Below are 20,926 nucleotides of genomic sequence, written 5' to 3'. Positions count from 1 at the left end.
GGGGAATGACTGTGAATGGGTATGGGTCTTCTTTGAGGGCTGAGGAAGATGTTCTAAATCTGTGGTGATGGCTATACAAATCTGTGAGCATGCTAACACTGCTGACATGGATGCTTTAAACGCAGAGTTGTATGCTGCGTGAATTTCATATCCAAAATCCATTTTAAGGTTCATTTGACAGGTATTTAATGGGTATCCTTTTATTGCCCTTCTGAGAAATGCAGGAGTGAGACGGGGAGGAATAAAAGCCACTATATAATAAAAGACACTTGCTATTGGCCAACGGGGGTCAACATTCTTTAAGGGTAACACAGAGGGTAAAGGCTCCTAGTTCAGTTCAGTTCAGTCGCTCAGTCGTGTCTGACTCTTTGTGAACCCATGGACTGCAGCAAGCCAGGCTTCCCTGTCCATCACCAACTCCTGGAGCTTGCTCAAACTCATGTCCGTCGAGTCAGTGATGCCATCCAACCATCTCATCCTCCGTCCACCTTCTCCTCCTGCTTTAATCTTTCCCAGCATCGAGGTCTTTTCCAATGAGTCAGTTCTTCACAACGGGTGGCCAAAGTATTGGAGTTTCAACATCAGTCCTTCCAATGAATATTCAGGATTGATTTCCTTTAGGATGGACTGGTTGGATCTCCTTGCAGTCTAAGGGACTTTTAAGAGTCTTCTCCAACACCACAGTTCAAAAGCATCAGTTCTTCAGTGCTCAGCTTTCTTTATAGTCCAACTCTCACATCCATACATGACTACTGGGAAAATCATAGCTTTGACTAGACGGACCTTTGTTGGCAAAGTAATGTCTCTGCTTTTGAATATGCTGTCTAGGTTGGTCATAGCTTTTCTTCCAAGGAGCAAGTGTCTTGGAAGGCTCCTAACCTTCCAATTCTGGCTGTCTGTAGCCTTTTGGATCTGGGGAGCTTAATAAGATGAGCTGAAACTGTTCCTGAGAATTGAGCAGGGAAAAATCGATCAGACGCTGCTACGCTTCCAGTAACAGCTCCTTCAGCATCACCGATTAGTATCAGTTAGTTTTTGGAAACAATATGTAAACCTGGGGAGGTATTTCTCACCAGTGAGGAGACAGAACTGCTGAATGCTGGTTCACAGAAGGAACGGTTTCTCAGCCAAACCCAGTTTCAAGTCCAAATTCCTCCTTTTAAAATCCCAGCTGTCACAGCTGCTGGGGATGTTTCCAAAAGAGAGAGCCTTGTACCTAAGAACCCAACCAGATGAGACTGAACCACCCACCCTGGGGCCACAGGACAACCTGCCTCTGCTCCACTCTCCGGGAGGAGGTAGAAATTACAGGCTCAGCTGGACTTGACCGCCCTGTGCTTGCGTGCTTAGTCGCTCAGTCATGTCTGGCTCTTTGCAACTCCATGGACGGCAGCCCCCCAGGCTCCTCTGTCCATGGGGATTCTCCAGGCAAGAATACTGGAGTGGGTTGCCATGCCCTCCTGCAAAGGATCTTCCCAAACCAGAGACTGAACCCAAGTCTCCTGCATTGCAGATTCTTTACTGTCTGAGCCACCAGGGAAGCCCCTTTACTGCCTTGGAAGAGCTAGACTTGGTAGAATAAATCACAAATTATTTCTAAGCAAAATCTCCCCAAATCACCTTGAACCTCCTGCACTGTCCCTAGACTGATGTCACCAGACACTTACCTTCACAGTAGTGGTTCTAATAAAAGCCCCCTTTTAAACTGAGCCAGTCTACACCAGACACTGTCCTATGCACTTTATATAGATTATCTATTTGTCTCCTTACTACCTTTTGAAGTAGGTGCTATTATTAATCGCGTTTCTGAAAAAACTGAGCCTTGGAGAGAATTTGAGATGCTAAAACTGAAACTCCAGTACTTTGGCCACCTCATGCGAAGAGCTGACTCATTGGAAAAGACTCTGATGCTGGGAGGGATTGGGGGCAGGAGGAGAAGGGGATGACAGAGGATGAGATGGCTGGATGGCATCACTGACTCGATGGATGTGAGTCTGAGTGAGCTCTGGGAGCTGGTGACGGACAGGGAGGCCTGGCGTGCTGCGATTCATGGGGTCGCAAAGAGTCGGACATGACTGAGCGACTGAACTGAACTGATATTCAGTTTATAGAGGAGGAAATGGCAACCCACTCCAGTATTCTTGCCTGGAGAATCCCATGGACAAAGGAGCCTGGAAGGCTTCAGTCCATGGGGTCACAAGAGTCAGACATGGCTTGGCGACTAAACCACTACCACCATTCTCAACTTAAGTTCTGCTCAAGACTGTGACCCTGGAGTAGGAAGTGGCAACCCACTCCAGTACTCTTGCCTGGAAAATTACACGGACAGAGGACCTTGCAGGCTGCAGTCCATGGGGTCACAAAGAGTCAGGCACGACTGAGCGACTGAGCACACTGGCTCACATTCAAGATTGTGAGTGCAGCAGGATTTGAACCTAAGCAGCCTGAGATCGTGACCTTCATCCCCAGTCTAACCCTCTTCACCATGCTCACCATTACTGCCACCCACCATCCAAAGAATCGGACTCGGTTCTAAATACTGTACATTTTTGGATCAATAGACATCAAATCTGTTCTCTGGGAATGTAATCAGTATTCTCATTTCCCAGTTTGGAAACAGACACATTGGAATGATGATCAAAGACTCAAACCATAGAGCAAGGCTGTGGCAATGCCAGGCATGCCAATTTGCCTCATGCCATGGGTCCTGCTCATTTGGGAGGCTGCCCCGGCCCAGGGAGCCCCCAGTAGTGGGGCCACGCGACACTGATTGGCCGGCCTGGCCTTTCTGAACTTCCCTCCCCACTTCAGGGAAAGAGGGGAAAAAGGCTTTTGTGCGCATTGTGGTGGCACAGAATGCCCAAGGATGGTTCTGCATACAAAAGTGCATTGTTAGAGTAATTCCTCTAGCAGAAAGAAGGGAGGAGAATCCAATTAATAGGCCAGCATTTCAGGTTAGTGGATGAGTTCTGTGCAGCCACCTTTCTCCCCGCTCTCGGTGCAAACTCATCAGTGACCCTCGAAACTGAAAAAATGAATCTGGTACCTTTAAGCAGGCGTGAAATGTTCTCAATCTACTTACATTTCCCTTTAATCAGGATGTGAAAAGCTGAGTCCCAAACAGCCTCCTCCCAGGGAGACTAACAGGCTGGAGAGAAACTGGATGAGAGAAAAGGTGTCAAATTCCTAAACTGAACTCTGGTTCCCGCCTTTGGAGGAGGAGTTTAATAAGGATATCAAGAAGAGGAAATGCAGATGAGGACACTACAAGAGGACTCCATGGGGAGCCATAAAGGGTTCATTCATAAAAAGTTATGCGTCCATTATGCCTGGAGTTTCACACACTGCCCTGGGAAAATATGCAATGCACAGTTTTTCAGAGCAAGATGCATACTTTCACAATCCGCTCTAATCCGCTCTCCCTCCTGCCAAAGGGGCATTGACCTGCCTCCTCCCGGCAGATTTCATGGCACTGACCCCTCCCAGGGACCAGCTCGGCCTACACAATGCACTTGTTCCAAACACAAAAGTTCACTAACAACTGCATTTGGAAACATCAGAGCAGGCCAAATAGTTGGCAAAGGAGAACTGCAAATGAAGAATGACGGTTACAGGCGCTGGGCCACGCCTTGGCTGCAACACACTTGGCACACACACACACAGACACACACAAATACCTACACACACTCACAGCAAAAGTGTAAAATCTGAGCAAAACAAAAAACCCACACACAAAAACCCTCACTGACAATGACGAACAGCAAAAGCCCCATCGAATCAATGAACGTGGTCAGAGTTCCCAGGATCTGTAGTGAGAAAATTCTTGTTTCAAGTTCAAGGGGTGGCTGGAAATCCCTCTGTCGGTGCCCATTTTCAGGAGCGTGCCTTGGCCCTCTCCAGGGAACTTTAGGAACAGAGAGTGTCCCCCCCTCCGGAGCTTTTCAAGTCTATCACGTTCCCTAGGGGGTATGGGGTGCCAGATTTAGCAAACAAAAATACAGGAAGCCCAGTTTAATTTGAATTTCAGATAAACAACGAATCATGCATTTTTATCTGGCAGTCCTATGCGGACTCCCTTCTAGATTCACAGTCCCCTTCACCCCATCAGCAGGACTTCTAAGTTCTGAACTGATCTCAAGCCCCTAGCAGGCTATGTGGCCCTGGTGAGTCGGCCTGCTCTGGGGAGTGTGGGTTTCTCATGAAGGTGTGTGATGAAGTGACTCAAAGGTCCACACGATTCCATGTTCTCAAGAAACTCCTCCCACACAGCGTTTCTTAAAATTCAATTATGAAATATTTGGATGCATTCTTATAAAAAAGCCAAATAATCCAGAAGTACACAAACCAAACCATGAGGTTGCCCCCTCCCCATGCTTTCCTTCTCCGAGGCAACCACCTTCTTTAGTTTGCTGAGAGCCCTTGCAGCCCTGTTTCCGTGTATTTGGAACTAGACAGGTACACACGCACAAATATTTATCGGTAAGTGGGATTGTTCCCTGATCCACCACATGGAGATCCTGGTTCAACAGTTTCCCAGGAATCTCATAGAAATCTTCCCCACTGATGCTGGGGTGCAGCCAGGTTTTGGAACCTCTGCGACCAGGAGGGCAGCCCTCTGTGTTTATTTTGTTGCACCCAGTCGGTGCTACCTACAAAGCCACGCCTCCCCATACACACTGCGTCTGCTCACGTTGGACAGGAAGCGGAAACCCAGGGCAGACAGCCTCCACCCTGCCATCGGGTGGCATAACCCATCTGTCCCGAACCGCACACACTCCTGTCTGTCTGTGCCTGGCCTGGGAGTCAGTTTCTTGCCCTGCTTTCCTGGACCACCAGCTACCTGACTGAACCCCCTACCAGTGATAACCTGGCATCCTCCACTCAAAGCCAGCTCTGGCTATGTTCCCACCCCAGAGGACACAAATACCTACCTATTGGTACCTCTAGGAAGTTAAGCTCATGGCCCTCTGGACTGAGAGGACTTGTGTGCCCTTCCCGGGAGTAGCTGACCTGGCTGAGACCCTTTGGCCATATGGAAGCTTAGTACCTGCCAGGGCCCCTGGGGCCAGCCAGACCTTCCATCCCTGTCTCTCCTGAGCTATTCTGGAATCTGCCAGGCAGCTGGGCTTGGTCTGGCAGGGAAACTGCCCACCTTAGCGCTGTCCACTCTTTCCTGCTTCCATCTTTAGTCAGCTGTCATACTCGGCCCAGTCACTGGACGCGTCACAAGTATGGCTTCTTGCCCACGTGAAGATCTGCCAGGGACAAAGTTTGCACAGAGAACTTAGAGTGGTCCACCTCAGAAGCCCAGCCTGAAGAGCCGTCTATAAACAACCCACTCTCAGCGGAGACCCTCCCAACTGACTCCTTACGCTCGGCTCCTCTTTCTGGCTCTACCATGGTGACATTCCTGGGCCAAACGAGTCCCTGTGTCCATTGTCCTGACACCGATGCCACCAAGCCTCTATGTGACCTTAACTTTCCCTGGTCACCCTAGAGATCCCTTTTCTGGTGATCAATCCTGAGTGAACTGACCTTTCTCTTTATGCCACCTGCCCACTGCCTCTCACTCAAAGGCCCACCTGCCTTTTCATCAATGAGTTCATGTACTGTTCATCTTCCCAAAAGAATACAGGTTTATCAGAGAAGAATTAGAAAATACAGCTAAATCAGGAACAACAAGAGAATAAATGTTTATATCTATCATCCTGAAATAACCACTGTTATTTATTTACATTTCTAAGTTTACTTAATATTTATATTGTAGGTCATAAAATGGTTCCTTCCAGTTGAATCCAGCCTGCATGATTGTTTTAAGTAATTTTGCTTTGGGTAATTTGAGTCAGGATATTTACTGTTTAGCTTGCCACACTCCCCACCACTCTTTACTTTATTATACCAACGCCATCTCTCTCATTTATACCTTATTCCTGCTGCTGCTGCTAAGTCGCTTCAGTCGTGTCCGACTCTGTGCAACCCCGTAGACAGCAGCCCACCAAGCTCCTCTGTCCCTGGGATTCTCCAGGCAAGAATACTGGAGTGGGTTGCCATTTCCTTCTCCAACGCATGCATGCATGCTAAGTCACTTCAGTCGTGTCCAACTCTGTGCGACCCTATGGAAAGCAGCCCTGAGGGTGTCTGATTTTGCAATGCTTCATAATACATATGCTTTTGTTAAAATAGAATCTTACTGCATATCCATTTTGCAACACCTTTTGCATAGCAATGTACAACAAACATCTTTCTGTATCAATAAATAGTCCAACTTTGTTTTTAATGGCTGGATAGTTTTTCATGGAAAAGATGTATTATAATTTATTCATCTAACCCCTACTGTTGAATATTTAAATTGTTTTCAATGTTTCCTGCTTCAGTGAATGTCCCTGTAGCGAGAGCTTTGCACAGTTCCTTAATTAGTTCCCTAGGATAAATTCCAAGAAGTGGAACGGCTGGGTCAAAGAGTATTCGCAGTTTTAAAAGCTTTTAACATGTGCGGCCAAATGGAGTGTTCAGAGTTTTACAACGACACCAACCCGTGAGAGCTTCCTGTGACTGGTGGATGGCCCCTTCCAAACATTTAAGAGCATCACAGAGAGCATCTGAGCACGTCTCTTTTAAGGCTCTCTGAAGTCAACTCACCCAACAGGGGGGCTTTCCTCCAGTAACCATCCCGGACCTCCACATAGTCGTACCAGCACAGGCGGCTTTTAAACAAATCCATGGATGTGAAGTTTAAGACGATCTGTAAAGAGTTACCGTAAAGTGAGTTTTGGCAGCCCAGTCTGAGGAGTTTTGAAGATACATCTTGCATAGCGGTGTTCTCACGTTACCCTTTAGCATACAGAGCTCTCAGACCACAGTAGGAGTGTCCTCTCAAAAACGCATTCACAGGAAACCTCATGACATTAAATAATAAACCTTAAACAGGATGAGGAGTAAACAGAGGAGATGGGTTCTATGGTTCTGTCTGGGGAATAACTTGAGCTTTTGAAGTCGCTTAGTGGTTTACAGAAAGCAAGACGCATTAAAAACACAGGCCAGGATGCGTTGAGACTGGGGATTTGGGAGGAGGTAAGGGGTCAGTGAAGTTTAGAGATACAAAAAGATCTTAAAACATCATCAATCATTCTAAAGGGCCCGGGGTGAGCCTGAGTGCATCCGAGCTTCTCTGTGATCAATGTTTCCCTGGTCCGTGACCTCACTCTTCTGAGGTGTGGTGTGTTAATAACCTTCCTGCAATTTCGTTCATTCATTCATTCATTCCACCATTGTTCGTTGACCACCTACTGTGTGCCAGTCTGCGTCGGCCAATCAAGATAGAAAGGTCAGTAAGAAAGAGTTCTTGCCTGTAAGTTCTCTGCCAAAACTCAGAGAAGGAGAGGAGGACAGATGTGCTAAATCAATTAGAACACTATGGAAGAAATGCTGAAAAGACAGGGATGGACAGAAAGGCATTCTGGAGCCTTGAGGAAGGAGAACCAGATTCTGCCCTGGGGACAAGAAGAAGGTTTCTTGGAGGAGGTGGCATTTAACCTAAGGGGAACGGGATGCATGGGTAGAGGAGGGCCAGACAGAATTGTGGTGCGAGGGCTCGACACGAGCAGACCAAGGAGACACTTAGGGAACTGTGCTGAGCCTTCAGTAGAGGTCATTGTGAGCCTGTCTGGAGCGAGGGGGCAGGAGAGGTGAGGAGGGAGGTGGGTTTTGAGGGACTGGGAAGGACGCTTCAGTTCCTTTGGACAATCTTGAGAACCCCCGGAGGCCATTCAGTCGGTGCCTTAGTTCACAAGTGATGGAAGGGGCTGGGTGGCCCTGCAGGCTCAGCTCATGGGCCCTGCGCCCCTTCCAGCCCAGCCAGCCCAGACAGAGGTCAAGTTTGCCCTCTCCCCTCACCCCTGCTTGGAGCTCACCACGCATGGTGCCCAGGACTGTCTGGCTGCAGCTCTCCGGTGGGCTCCTTGTCTGTGCTTGTTGTGTCCTCACCTGTCACCTCTCAGCTCTTCTTCTCTCCAGAGTCCTGCATAAGGGCAACGCCCCAGCCCCTGCACCCCTGACGTTTTCCCACCCGGGGCGGTGGGGGGTTTGCTCACAGTCAGTTCACCTTTTTTTAGCATCTTCACTCTCCTGCTTCCAAAGACCGCTTTCTTTTCTGTTCTTATAGCCCCGGGTCTTACATCTCTACTAAACCTTTGGGCTGGAGGCTTTGCGGCGCTCCTGGCCACATGGAAAGGACTTGGGTCTTGTCCTCATTCCCTGGCCTCTCTGCTTGGAGTCTCTCCTCTCTGGTTTTTGCCGTGGCAGCCTGTGCCCTGTCCGCTGTTCTCTCTCTTCTGCTGGCCCATCAACTGTGTTGTTCAGTCACCAAGTCGTGTCTGACTCTTTGCGACCCCATGGGCTGCAGCACACAGGCTTCCCTGTCCCTCACCATCTCCCACAGTTTGCTCAGACTCATATCCATCGAATCGGTGATGCCATTAACTGGAGGGCACCTCAAAAGAAGAACCCCGTCCTCCCAGCTTCCCTGTCTGTAGGGGACACCTTCACCCCAGTCACTGAGGTGCTCTACCTCGGGGTTAGTTCTCCCTGGCCTCCATTGTTTATGCCAGCGCTGATGGGATTTCTTCCTTTGAGATGTCAGAGTCCCTGCTATGAGCCAGTCTTGCTCCACCTCACCAGGACTGCTGCACCCCCGACCATTCTGCACACCAGGTCTTCTGGATCAATCCTGCACTTACAGCTCATGTTTACCAGATCCCTCCTGTGCTCAGAAAACCTCAGTGGCTACCTATATACCTGTCTCATAAACTAAATTTGGCTTACTTTTCAGAGCCTCCAGCACCCAGCCTACCTGACCTTGTTTTCCAGGTACACCCTGATGTATCTGTACAAATGGGTCCTTCCCAGACCCAGATCGGGGGCCCCTCCCTCCTCCCTGAGGCCTTCCCTGATTACCCAGATAAACTTGACTTTTCCTTTTTGGAACTTTCCCCCTCTCTTAGAGTGATTCTAGAGTAGGTGAACTCTTCCCTCTCTCTTAGAGTGATTCTAGAGCAGGTGAACTCTTCCCTCTCTCTTAGAGTGATTCTAGAGCAGGTGTTTTTAGAAGCAGGAAGATCTGGATTTCTTTCCAGCTCTGAAATCTTGGGAAAATACTTCCCCTTGGACCTTTAGCTTTCTCACCTGTAAAACAACATGTCCACCACTGGGTTTTTGACGGGACTGCATGAGAAACTGTATATGGCATGTATAGTGCCATGCCTGGACATAAAAGACACTCGATAAAGGGTGATTTTAAAAAATCCACACTGCATGGACATGGAACACTAAGGGCTCTTTGCATAGCCTATCTTGAGAGTGCCCACAGCTTCACAGTTCAGGTCTCAGGACAGGCAGCACCATCTTCGACAGAGCCCTATAATCTCCTAGGAAGTGAAGTCAGTACCGGAAAATAACCGGCCAGCTCACCTCCTGTGCTGGTGTGTGTGTCCGGCCAGCTCACCTCCTGTGCTGGTGTGTGTGTGTGTGTGTGTGTGTGTGTGTGTGAGAGAGAGAGAGAGAGAGAGAGAGAGAGAGAGAGAGATGTTACTCTTCTTTCAATCTGCCTGTGGATTGAACTCACTTCAGAAGTTAAAAACAGTACTGGTGCTGAGCAAATGCCCCTCCTTCAATTAAATCAGACTCCCTAGGGGTGAAGAAAGGACTCTCAACTCTAAGTCTCTTGAAGACAGAGGTTATACCTTAGATTTCTTTCATCTCTCTCACAATGCTGGAATTCAGGAAGGAAGGGCTCGGTAATCCTTGCTAACTGGTTGCAATATAATTCTTTAGCCTTTGCTTTGAAAATTTTCAGAACGGAAATGTTATTACAACTTCCTCAGTAACATGTTCACAGTGTAAATGAATGGATAATTATTCAGGCTAATTATTTAGGTATATTAGTGAGCCATGAAGACCACAGGGGAAGAGGTTGATGCACAGGAGGCGAAACTCAAATCAATCAAGTCTGCTGATTACTAACACCTCTGGAGAAGGCTGGATGAAGCCAAAGTTGAAATAACTGGGGCTGGAATTTCAATGATATATTCTCCCTGCCCCAGTCAGCATTTATAATTAGGGCTTGGTGAATCTTCTGCTGTTCACACATATCACATAGCCTCTGCTATTCAGGGCAATTCAACAATTTAGGGATTACCACATCCCTTCCTCTTCCTCCTCCTCCTCCTTCCTGCCCCCCTCCACTGGAGCCTCCTGCAGGCACAAGGACAGCAAACCTGCTCAAGGCAGACTGCTCTGAAGTTTCTTAGGTTCAAGATGACAACCACACTGTTATAAATGCCTAGAGCCAAAGGAAGGATGTGAGCATGTGGCTGTTTTGTGTGTGTGCATGTGAGTCTGTGTGTATGAATGCATGTTTAAATGTCCAGCCTGTCCGCTTTGTGGAATAATTTAGGATGATTAACTATCCAGGCTCTCCAAATCAAATTGCCTGGGGTCAAATCCCAGCTCTACAACAAACAAGTGGCCTTAGGCAAGTTCATTTCCTTACCTGCAAAATGAGTGTGGTAATAGTCACAGGAAGTGAGGACTACGTGAGAGACTCCACATGCTATGCGGAGAACAATGCCTAGCCCGTAGAAAGTGCTCACAGTGGTTCCTAGCCATCATTCAGTCTTTCCTGGAGACACCGTGTGTCCCTCCACTTCCCAGAATCCCTCTCGCTAGCATCCGTCTTGGCTGAGCGATGCGTGCGCCACCAGGAAAAACTCTGAATTAGAGTGACTGGCCAAAGTTCACCCGGAAACTAATCCCATAACCATAAAACCTGAGACTGCAAGGCACGCGGCAGAGCAGTTCTCCTGGGTTCCCTTACCGTACTGCTCTCCATCTGGGTGCCCTTTCCCAATGAAATCTCTTGCTTTGTCAGCACATGTGTCTCCTCGGACAATTCATTTCCGAGTGTTAGACAGGAGCCCAGTTTCGGGCCCTGGAAGGGGTCCTCCTTCCTGCAACAAGAGAACCTGAAGGACCTTTGGTTTTGTAGAGAGGTGTAGGGGAAAAAAACAAACTTGGAGGTGCAGAAGCCCCAGTTCCCAGTTCTATATCCTGTAGTGGACGGGGGCAATTTTTTAAATGTCTGAGACTCAGATTCTTTGTTCATATAATGGAGACAAGAAGATGAACCCTGCAGAAAGGTTAAGAATATACCACCCCTGCACCAGGGCAAAAGAGACCCCTGCCCTGGGCTCAACTTTAGAGGGCTGTGGAATCTTCAGAACCAAAGGAATGTGCCTACCAGGATTTTCCCAGATCCTACACCTTAAACTGCACCCAGGACAGGAATCCAGGGTGTGCAAAGATCTCTGCCTTGGATCCATCCTCCCAAAGGTGGACAACACAGATGACCCATCCGCTTCCACAAGAAGGGAAGCCCAGCAACAGCTGTTTACAAGGTAGGTGTGGAGAATGCTTGGGACTGTGGGCTGGGGTGTGCCCTGGTTGCTCGTAGATGGAACTGGGGCTGGGAAGAGGAGGAGGGACAGCCATGGTTGGGGGCTAACTCTCCTTATAGTACCACTTTGATACACAGAATCTGAGGTGTCAAGAAATTCTAAGTTGGTCCCTTGCCTTCCAGAGCATCCTGCTGGTGTCTTTATCACGGTAGGAGGATAGCGCCTACTTTGTTTGACCAGACGTGAGCTTGATTTAGAACTCCAGTGGACATGTAGCACACAGGCCTCCATTTGTATGGGGAAGGTGGGTGGGAAAGTCCAGAAATCATGAATGTTCAGCAAGCTTGCCCAGTAACTGGCACATAGTAGGTGCTCATAACATAACATAACAGATACCATTACTACTATGAATAATAACACTAATTCCTCATGCCTCACCCAATTCAAAGAATACAATGTTATTTCCCGAGGTGGTTTCATACCTACCTTTTCTCCTGGAGTGACTGATATCCTCCAGACACAGTGGGAGTAAGAAGGGTAGCCGTTCGGGAAACCAGGTGCAGAAAAGTTCCCCATTGTGTCCTGCAGGGTCTCCCCACATGCTGCACAAGCAAAACAAGACATGTGATTCAGGCATCTGCACACGCTTCCCGCCCATGGACAGGGCTGCTAAGCAAATTCAGTTAACCAGCCAAAGCCCCAGGAACACCTTGCTGAAAAGCATGGCAGGCAGACTGACATTTCTCTGACCGATAAAAGCAAAAACTAGGCCTGGGGGCCAAAAAGTAACACCCTAAGGGTTTCCTCTGAGGCTCTCAGGATTGAGCACAGCCTAGAGCTGGCTTTGAATTCAGCTCTCCAGCTGGCTGTTGGGTGGTGGGAACATGTCCCAGCTTTCTGGGCCTCAGTTTTCTTTATCTGTGGAATGGGTGGGACCTGCTTAGAGGGTTAATGAAACCATCTGCTTTACATGAAACGGCCCAGCACAGTGCTTAACACAGCTGCTAAGTGAGATCTTGTCTCTTCTTTTTCTGCTACCCACCTCTGAAAGAGCATGAAATAGTCAAGAAAAAGAAGGAAAATGACCAGCAGCACAGGAAGCTGGCACATTCTACAGTGGGATATTCTTCCCTTGAATGTTTGAGGGTTGCCTGGAGTCTGGAACCTAGTCCTATGTATGTGAGCAGTATTTCCCCTAATCTGTTCTCAAAAGAAACAATGTCTGCAGGCATAAGCTTGGAAGCTGTGGGTTTCGTATTCCCTCACCTCTAGGGATTCAGAACTCAAAGACAAGAGCGTTGATTTGCTGAGTGCCCCTCGACTCGTGGGGCCACCTCCAAAGTGTGGGACACACACTTCCTTCCTTTCCTCCATTCAATGCGGCCTCCACGTGGCAACCACCTTTGCTTTCAGTGACTGCTTGAAACTGCTTGAAGATGCAGTTTGGGGAGCTGTAGGAAGGGATGGCTGGAGAACAGCCCATCCTTGACCTCAGGAAATCCTGTACATCGGGGCTTCGATATCATGTTACTGAACAACTGCCAGGCATCGTGAGGATTACGCCCAGCAGTCAACACCCCCGAGGGTTCTGTGGAAATCATTTTAGAATAATCATCAACATTCTGCAGGGACAGACACATTACTGTATGGCTCCATGGTATTTACCAGCTGCTTCCAATCCTTCGGGGGGAAGCAAGAGGCATACGTATATACATTATAACTAAATAAATACTATGGCATTTCCCAGGGAATGCTATAAGATTTCTCTTTCAATGCAGCAGGGTTATATGATACATGTGTCCTGTATTTCAGCCCTAACATACCCCCAGACGACTAATAGCTGGATGGACACATTTCATGATGGAGCAGTCCCACACGGTCCTCTGCACACAAGCTGGGGCAGCCAGAGGGCTTTCCTGGGCAGGTCCAGAACACAGATGGTCGGGAAGTGGGTTGTAGGAGGAAGTGAGTCTCCCAGAACGGTGGCCTGGGAGGGGAGCAGCGCCAGCACTGCCATCCTACGGGGACCGAATACGGTTGTGGCTTTATGAGTAAGTGCATCCTGCCGGCAGTGTGGTTAAAAAAAAAAAGTGATAGGCCAATTTTCTAAGATTACCCCTATTTCAAATATTCTGTCCTATGATCATATGCAGGTCTGGTCTAAGAGTTTGGAAAAGATAACCAGACCTTTTGGTAGTAGAATTTCCTTTTTCCTCTCCAAGCCACCAAATTGCCTTTTCTCCTAGCACTGGTAAAAACGTGCCTGCTGTAAAGTAGTGCTTTCCACTGAAGCTCAGCAACTTAAAGGGGCTGACGTGAGTTTCTCCTAGGGTGGCAAGCAGGTGGAGGGGGGGAGGTGATGATGCTGAAGCCAATGAGATGGAAGCAAAGAGGGCAAACTCAAGGGCCGGGGCTTCTGAACTGGGAGAGAAACGGACATCTGCTGGGATCCAGTGTCCTGTCCAGCCTCCAAGGGCAGAATATTGGCCACTGTCCAGCGCCTTGGATGGTTAGGAGAGCCCGAGATCACAGAAGTGACTTCATTTTCAGCACTGAGATACCCTCTGCCTTCCAGTGTTTGGAAAGCCGGCTTCCACCCTTCCAAAAGCATGCTCCCCCACTCTGCCTTTCTGCAAAACCCTGGGTCATTGTTTTACCAAACCCACCTCCCCTACTCCCTTAGCAGGGAGAGCACTTTCACCCCTGTGGCACGTACACCGCGTTGGACCCCCGTTCACTGTTGCTCCACTACGACTTCTTCCTCTTCTGACCATCAGGGCTTTGCCAGAGAGTTCCAAAGCATCCCACAAGTTAAGCTGTGGCCTCTAAGAGTCCTCATTGGCTTCATTGCCTGCAACCACTCCACTGGTTGGACTTTCCACACTGTCTACCACCTCCTAACGGCGGCACACTCCCCGAGGTATCTTCCCAGCCCCAGGGATGCTTGCAAACAGTGGTTGAGAGGTCTCTGTGGTGCTTCGGAGGCCCTGGAACCCCGTGATTTACAGTTACCTGGGCATTTGTACAGCTTCCTGGCTTGAGCTATGTCTCCCTGACTGAGCCGCACGCGCTGGCCGATGGTTGGCCTGACCCCGTTGTCATCTCGTCGGGGGAGGATGGTGTCCAAGAAAACGCCTCTACAGGAAGAAAGGAGAGAGGGAGAAAGGAGAATGAAAAGTCAAGGCTGTCAGGCCGTCCGTGTAGGGGTTTAGAGTCTTCCTGTCTGTCCACACCCCATCCACATTCCTACCCCCTGGCCTGCCCGCCCCTGGTGGTGTGACTCACGGGGCTGCCTGGCCTGGCAGTGGCATGTTAGCATCCCATTTCCTCAGCTGCCAGCTCCCTTTCCAATGGGAAAATGACTCTGCCAAGTTTAAAAATAGGCCCTAGCCCAGTGGCTTCCTTACTGAAGTGTCCCGAGCATCTCCACAAATTCCCTGACAGGTCCGGGCCTCAGGGTCCCCCCCCCGCCCCCACCCCTACTGCGCAGTTGCAGGGAGCACCATTCAGAGATGGCCGTGTGAGTGGTGCCCTCTGGAGTTGTGCAACGGGCAGCTCCCAACGTGGGTAGGTCTTGGAGAGGCTCCAGAGAGAGCTTGGGAACCAGTACAGTGAGAGGTTCTCAGGGAGGGGCTGGTCAGCAAGAGCTGGTTGACAGGTTGGTGAAAGAAGGCGTTCAGGGTTTGGGGTCTTTGCTGGCAGGAGGGATAATCAGATGGAAAATGGGCTGAATACAGAGGACAGGAGGTAACAGGAGAGTTCTGGCCTAGAGATCTCTGTCTAAGGCCTGACTGCCACCTGGTGAACTCAGACAAGTCCCTTCCCTCTCTGAGCCTCAGTTCGCCCCTCTGGACGGTGAGAGATTGGTTTAGATGGTCATGGCAGCCTCTTTGAACCTGACCATCTCGCTCTGCTCCAGTGGGAATGAAATCTAAGAGGAGCAAAGCAGACAAAAGCCCACTAGGCTGCCTGGCTGACACTGGCCCTCTTCACATCTCCCTGTCATGGGCGTGGTTAACCCCTTGCCTGACCCTCCCACGCTGCTTCCAGACCCCACCAGGGACCTCTCCTGGAGGGCAGGGCCTTCTCCAGTTACCACCCCGTTCCTTTCCATCCCTTCTTAACCAAGAATCTGGAAAGAATCGTCTGGCTGCCTACTGACCCTTTACTCCTCAGTCCAGCTGCAGTCTGACTACACAAGCAATGGTCACCAGTCACCAGCCAGTGACCAAGAAGTTGGGCGAACACTTGTCAGCGCTCAGCGGCTCTCCCTGCAGCATGGTCCCCTCTGCCGGGCCCTCCCCTCTCAGACTCTCCTCTCCCTGGTTCCCCAGACACCGCTCTCTCAAGTTAGAATCTTCTTCTCCTGCCTCCTGCAAATGCTGTTTCTAGAATCTTGCCTTCTCCCTCTTCTCTCCTCTCTCCTGCTCCACCTGCTATCTGGGTTTTAACCAATACCTATAGTGTCGCTCAGTTGTGTCTGACTTTTTGCAACTCCGTGGATTGTAGCCCACCAGTCTCCTCTGTCCATGGAATTTTCCAGGCAAGAATACCGGAGTGGGTTGCCATTTCCTTTTCCAGGGGATCTTCCCGACCCAGGGATCGAACCCAGGTCTCTCACAATGTGGGCAGATTCTTTACTGTCTAAGCCACCAGGGAACACCTATAGGCTGACAGCTAATTCTCTGATTCCGGTTCTAGAACCGTCTGCTAAGAGACATGTCTAGTGACCCCTCCACTGCACTGTCCTATGGAGTTCTTAAATCCAATTCATTCAAAACCTAATGCACTCCATTTTTCTGCTCTTTCCATGAACCTGAGACTGAATTTGAAGGTGCCCTTGGCTTTGTCTTCTCCCTCTCACTCCCTTGTTGAAACCAGGAACCAGGGCCTGTCTGTAGCACCCTTTATCCATTTCTTGAATCTATGCCTTTCTCCTCATTCCAGACCACTGCCTTAGCTATCAGCATCCTGTTCCTGAACTCTTTTTAGTAGTCACCCCACTGAAGGCTCAGCCACTCTTCTCTCCGCACCCAGTGTAGCAATGTGATCATCCTGAGTATAAGGGCATGCATGTGCCCACTCCGCTTGGAGGCCTTCACCCACTTGCAACCATCACCTGAAGCTCCAGGCCTGGGCTCGCTGGCTTCAGCCTTCCTCTTCTGACTCTTCCACCTTTACCATAAACAACTTCATCCTCCTTCTTGCCCTAAACATGCCCTTAAGCAAGCTGTCCTCTGCCAAGGCTGCCCACCACCCATCTTCTTGACCACTACCAAACTCTTGTTCATATCTTCAAAACTCCATCAGATGGCTATCCCTTTTAGAAGTTCTGTCCCTCCCATCCTGAGTGAGTCGTTCCCTCCTCTGGGCCTTTCTTGTCTAATTCGATATGATTCTTCTTATCAAACTGTATTATCTTTTGGGACTGATGATAATTATCTTCGGTGCTAAACAGTAAGTTCCTCCAGCAGAGAGACCAGGTCCTTCATCTCTGCCCTCAGGGGAACTATAGCAGAGCAGACCTCAACAAAGGCTTCTTGAATTAAATCCCACAGCCAAGACAGGACACTGGCATCAAAAGGTTTTGCAAAATAGCTATTTAGACTCAAAAGGGAACGCAAAAAATGCTTGTTACCTAGTTATTAGCTGTTCTCTCCTTTCTCTTCTCTCTCACTTTCAAACGTTTCCTTTTCCCTAAGGTCAGCATTACCTTCGAAAATATATATTAGTCCCTGTTTCTTCCTTTTTGTTTTTGTATATACTTCTTTTTTTTTCTAAATCAGATTTCAAGCTCACTTTCTTTTCATTGTTAACCAGACTGTCTGCCGATGTCTGTTTCAGGACCGCTTGCCCCAACATTTCACCACCTGGCCTGTCTCTCACTATTGCCTCATCTCTGGGTCCTTTAGAGACACTTTTGTGGAATCCCTGGTCTCCCTCACTGATCTCACCGGTTTCACCAAGAGTGAAACCACAGAGGATGACTGCATAAAAGTCTAAATCCTATGAATCTAAAAATGGGTGCTTCTGCTCCAATACAAAACGTTTTTACTTGTAATTGTTGTCTTGATTCCCCTGGAGAAAGACATTTTGCTGCACAAAATGCAGGGCCCTGTATAATCTCTTGGCAACTCAGACTAACTGACGCTGTGGAAACTCACACGGTGCAGGCGACTCGGCCAGCAGCCTGCTGTGAGGGCAGTGTGTGCTCACACACGCTGTCCATTCATGGGAACTGCCTATGAGCCAGGACCTGGCTGAACCCTTTAAATGCACCATCTCATTTAATCCTCATAACACCCGAAGAAGCAGGTGCTGTTGTTATGCGGGATCCTCTCTAAGGTGAGAATACCAACCTGCAGAGCCTCAGAGACTCACTTGAGTACAAAGCTAGTGATGGGGAGCCAACCCTGGACCCGAACGCAGGCAGGCCTGGACACCCCATCCTGACATCGTCCTCTCTCCAGCCAGTGTTTCCCACCACCCAAGAAAGAGATCTTAAGGTGCGTTAGATCCCCGATAGAGTTAGGAAGTGTGGAGACTTCAAAAACCAAAGCAGCAGGAGCAACCACGGCTCACAGTCAGATGGCTCTGCAGGCTGGGGGCCCCTTCCCACCTCCCCCCAAGCACATCCTGGGGCGGGCAGCGCTGTGGTGGGCTCCGGAAGATGTTTACCACAAGAGACGTCCCTGTGTAAACTGCTGCAGTCACATCCCCCCTTTTATATGGGACAACCCTTAGCATTGACACTCTGCTAAACTAAGAACAGCTTTGGCAGATGCCCTTAGGGAATAAAACTGTCAGCTCAGAGTTCTCCAAACAAAGACGCTCCTGTACCAGAGAACTGTCTCCTCATCTCCTGGACTCTTGCCCACGAAACCTCCAAAGATATCACTCCCCACAGCCTGGGTCCAACCAAGGGGAGGAGGCAAGAACTGCAATAAACTAGAGCGAATGACGTTGGAAGCAGACAGCTCAGTTGTAAAGACACACACAGACTGAGTTTCCCAACAGCAAGAATAGCATTTGCCCCAGAGATGACTGAATGCTCTGTAGGCATTTTCTGCTCTTTGGCAGAATCAGAGATGATGGGCAGGCTAGATCCAGGGGACACCTGACCAAGAGTAACGACAGAGGGTTAAGAAGGGGGGGAAATTTAACAAAAAGTAGACCAGGAAAGACCCCTAGTTAAAGACTCCATTGATAAATATCCCCATTGAACAAAGTAGTTTTCTGAAAATCCATAAAGAAAATTAGCAGAGAGGACACGGCGACAAAATAGATTTGCTGGGACCATTCTCAGTTCTGGGTCAGGGTGTGAAGGTAACTACGGTGGATTGTTAAAATAACAAATTGTGCCTCCTAACAGCCATATCTCTCGGCAGTGTGAAGTTGCAAGTACTCCCATTAAGAGGTAGGATGTCTTTCATCATCACTTGAATCTGGGCTAGACTTGTGCCTTGCTCTGGTCAATAAAATGCGACAGAGATAATGGCATGCACATTTTAAAGCCTGGGTCTTGGGAGGGTTAATGGTTATTGCTGTGGCAGCAATCCCAGGCAAGACCAGCAAGGAATGAATCAGGATGATTCACACAGTGTCATAAAAAAAAAAAAAAGCTATTATAAACTGCCAAGTTTTGGGGTAGATGGTGCTGTGACAGGGTTTCCCAGGTGGCACTAGGGGTAAAGAACCTGTCTGCCAATGCAGAAGAAGGAAAGAGACTTGGGTTCAGTCCCTGGGTCGGGAAGAGTCCCTGGAGGAGGGCATGGCAACTCACTCCAATATTCTTGCCTGAAGAATCCCATGGACAGAGGAGCCTGGCAGGCTATGGTCCATAGGTTCGCAAAAAGTTGGACACAACTGAAGGGACTTAGCATACACGCAAGGTACGGTGACAATAGGTAGCATCATGGTAGCAGGAGGGGGTGGGCTTCCCTGGTGGGTTAGAAATAAGAAAAAAAAAGAATTGTTTTTTCTGAAAAGACAAGAAAAGAAATGTTGGTGTCAGAAGAGAAGATTTGTCTGCATTCTTGCCATGGGCTCTAGTTACAGAACTTTGCATAGTAAGTAACTGGTACATTGCAGGCATGGAGAAGGCAATTAAGCTTCTACAACCCATTAGTAGTAATCTATCTGAAATTTCCTACATAATAGAAATGTGTAGATTCTGCTTAATGAAGTGACCGTGGTATCTGTACATGGGAAGAATTGTAGTGAGATGATGGACATTTATTCCCTCACCTAGTCCCCAGCACTACAGATTTCCTGTCTCCTTGGACTCATTCATTAATTTGTTCATTTGACAAATATCTACTGAACTCTGTGCCAGGCACTGTCTTGAGTGCTGGGGAGTAGAAGAGAATGAGGTGGTCTCGATTCACAAAGACCTCAGTTCAGTGAGGGAGAGAGGAATACAACAGATAAATATTTTTTTGATGTGGATTATTTTGAAAGTCTTTATCGAATTTGTTTTGATGCTGTTTCTGTTTTATGCTTTGGTTTTCTAGCCATGAGGCATGTGTGATCCTAGTTTCCCAACCAAGGATCAAATCTGCACCCTCTGAAATGGAAGGTGAAGTCTTAACCAGTGGACCACCAGGGAAGTCCCAACAGATAAATAATAATAAACAAATTTATATGAATAATTAATAGATAAGTAATAAAGCAATATGAAGAGTTTTGGCATCTATAAAAACAAGATCCAAGGTACAAGGACATGGAACAATGGATTGGTTCCAAATTGGGAAAGGAGAAAATCAAGGCAGTATATTGTCACCCTGCTTGTTTAACTTATAAGCAGAGTACGTCATGAGAAATGCTGGGCTGGATGAAGCACAAGCTGGAATCAAGACTGCCAGGAGAAATATCAATAACCTCAGACATGCAGATGACACCACCTTTATGGCAGAAAGTGAAGAGGAACTAAAGAACCTCTTGATGAAGGAGAAAGAGGAGAGTGAAAAATCTGGCTTAAAACTCAACATTCAAAAACTGAAGATCATGGCATCCAGTCCCATCATTTCATGGCAAATAGATGGGGAAACAATGGAAACAGTGAGATACTTTATTTGGGGGGGGGGCTCCGAAATCACTGCAGATGGTGACTGTAGCCATGAAATTAAAAGACAGCTTACTCCTTGGAAGAAAAGCTATGCCCAATCTAGACAGTGTATTAAAAGGTAGAGACATTACTTTGCCAACAAATGTCCATCTAGTCAAAGCAATCATTTTTCCAGTAGTCATGTATGGATGTGAGAGTTGAACCATAAAGAAAGCTGAATGCCAAAGAACTGATGCTTTTGAACTGTGGTACTGGAGAAGACTGTTGCAAGTCCCTTGGACTGCAAGAAGAACAAACCAGTCAATCTTAAAGGAAATCAACCCTGAATATTCATTGGAAGGACTGATGCTGAAGCTTCAATACTTTGGCCACCTGATGCCAAGAGCTGACTCATTGGAAAAGACCCTGA

General features: G+C 48.3%; 1 protein-coding gene across 2 annotated transcripts in view; it reads right to left on the bottom strand.

Moving 5' to 3' along the window:
- TLL2 (tolloid like 2) overlaps positions 1-20,926 on the bottom strand; it is a 143,076-nt gene that overhangs the window by 28,305 nt on the left and 93,845 nt on the right. For both annotated transcript variants that reach the window (XM_018041650.1, XM_018041651.1), the window contains exons 8-10: positions 14,463-14,587; positions 11,937-12,052; positions 6,640-6,742 (exon numbers count right to left, since the gene is read on the bottom strand). In XM_018041650.1, the coding sequence (XP_017897139.1) occupies positions 6,640-6,742; positions 11,937-12,052; positions 14,463-14,587 (344 nt within the window). The remainder of the gene's footprint in view (positions 1-6,639; positions 6,743-11,936; positions 12,053-14,462; positions 14,588-20,926) is intronic.

The sequence above is a fragment of the Capra hircus genome, chromosome 26 (genome assembly GCF_001704415.2).
Source record: "Capra hircus breed San Clemente chromosome 26, ASM170441v1, whole genome shotgun sequence".
NCBI classification, from domain to species: domain Eukaryota; kingdom Metazoa; phylum Chordata; class Mammalia; order Artiodactyla; family Bovidae; genus Capra; species Capra hircus.
Note: the sequence above shows the minus strand (reverse complement) of the source record. Positions and strands in the feature narration are given on the sequence as shown.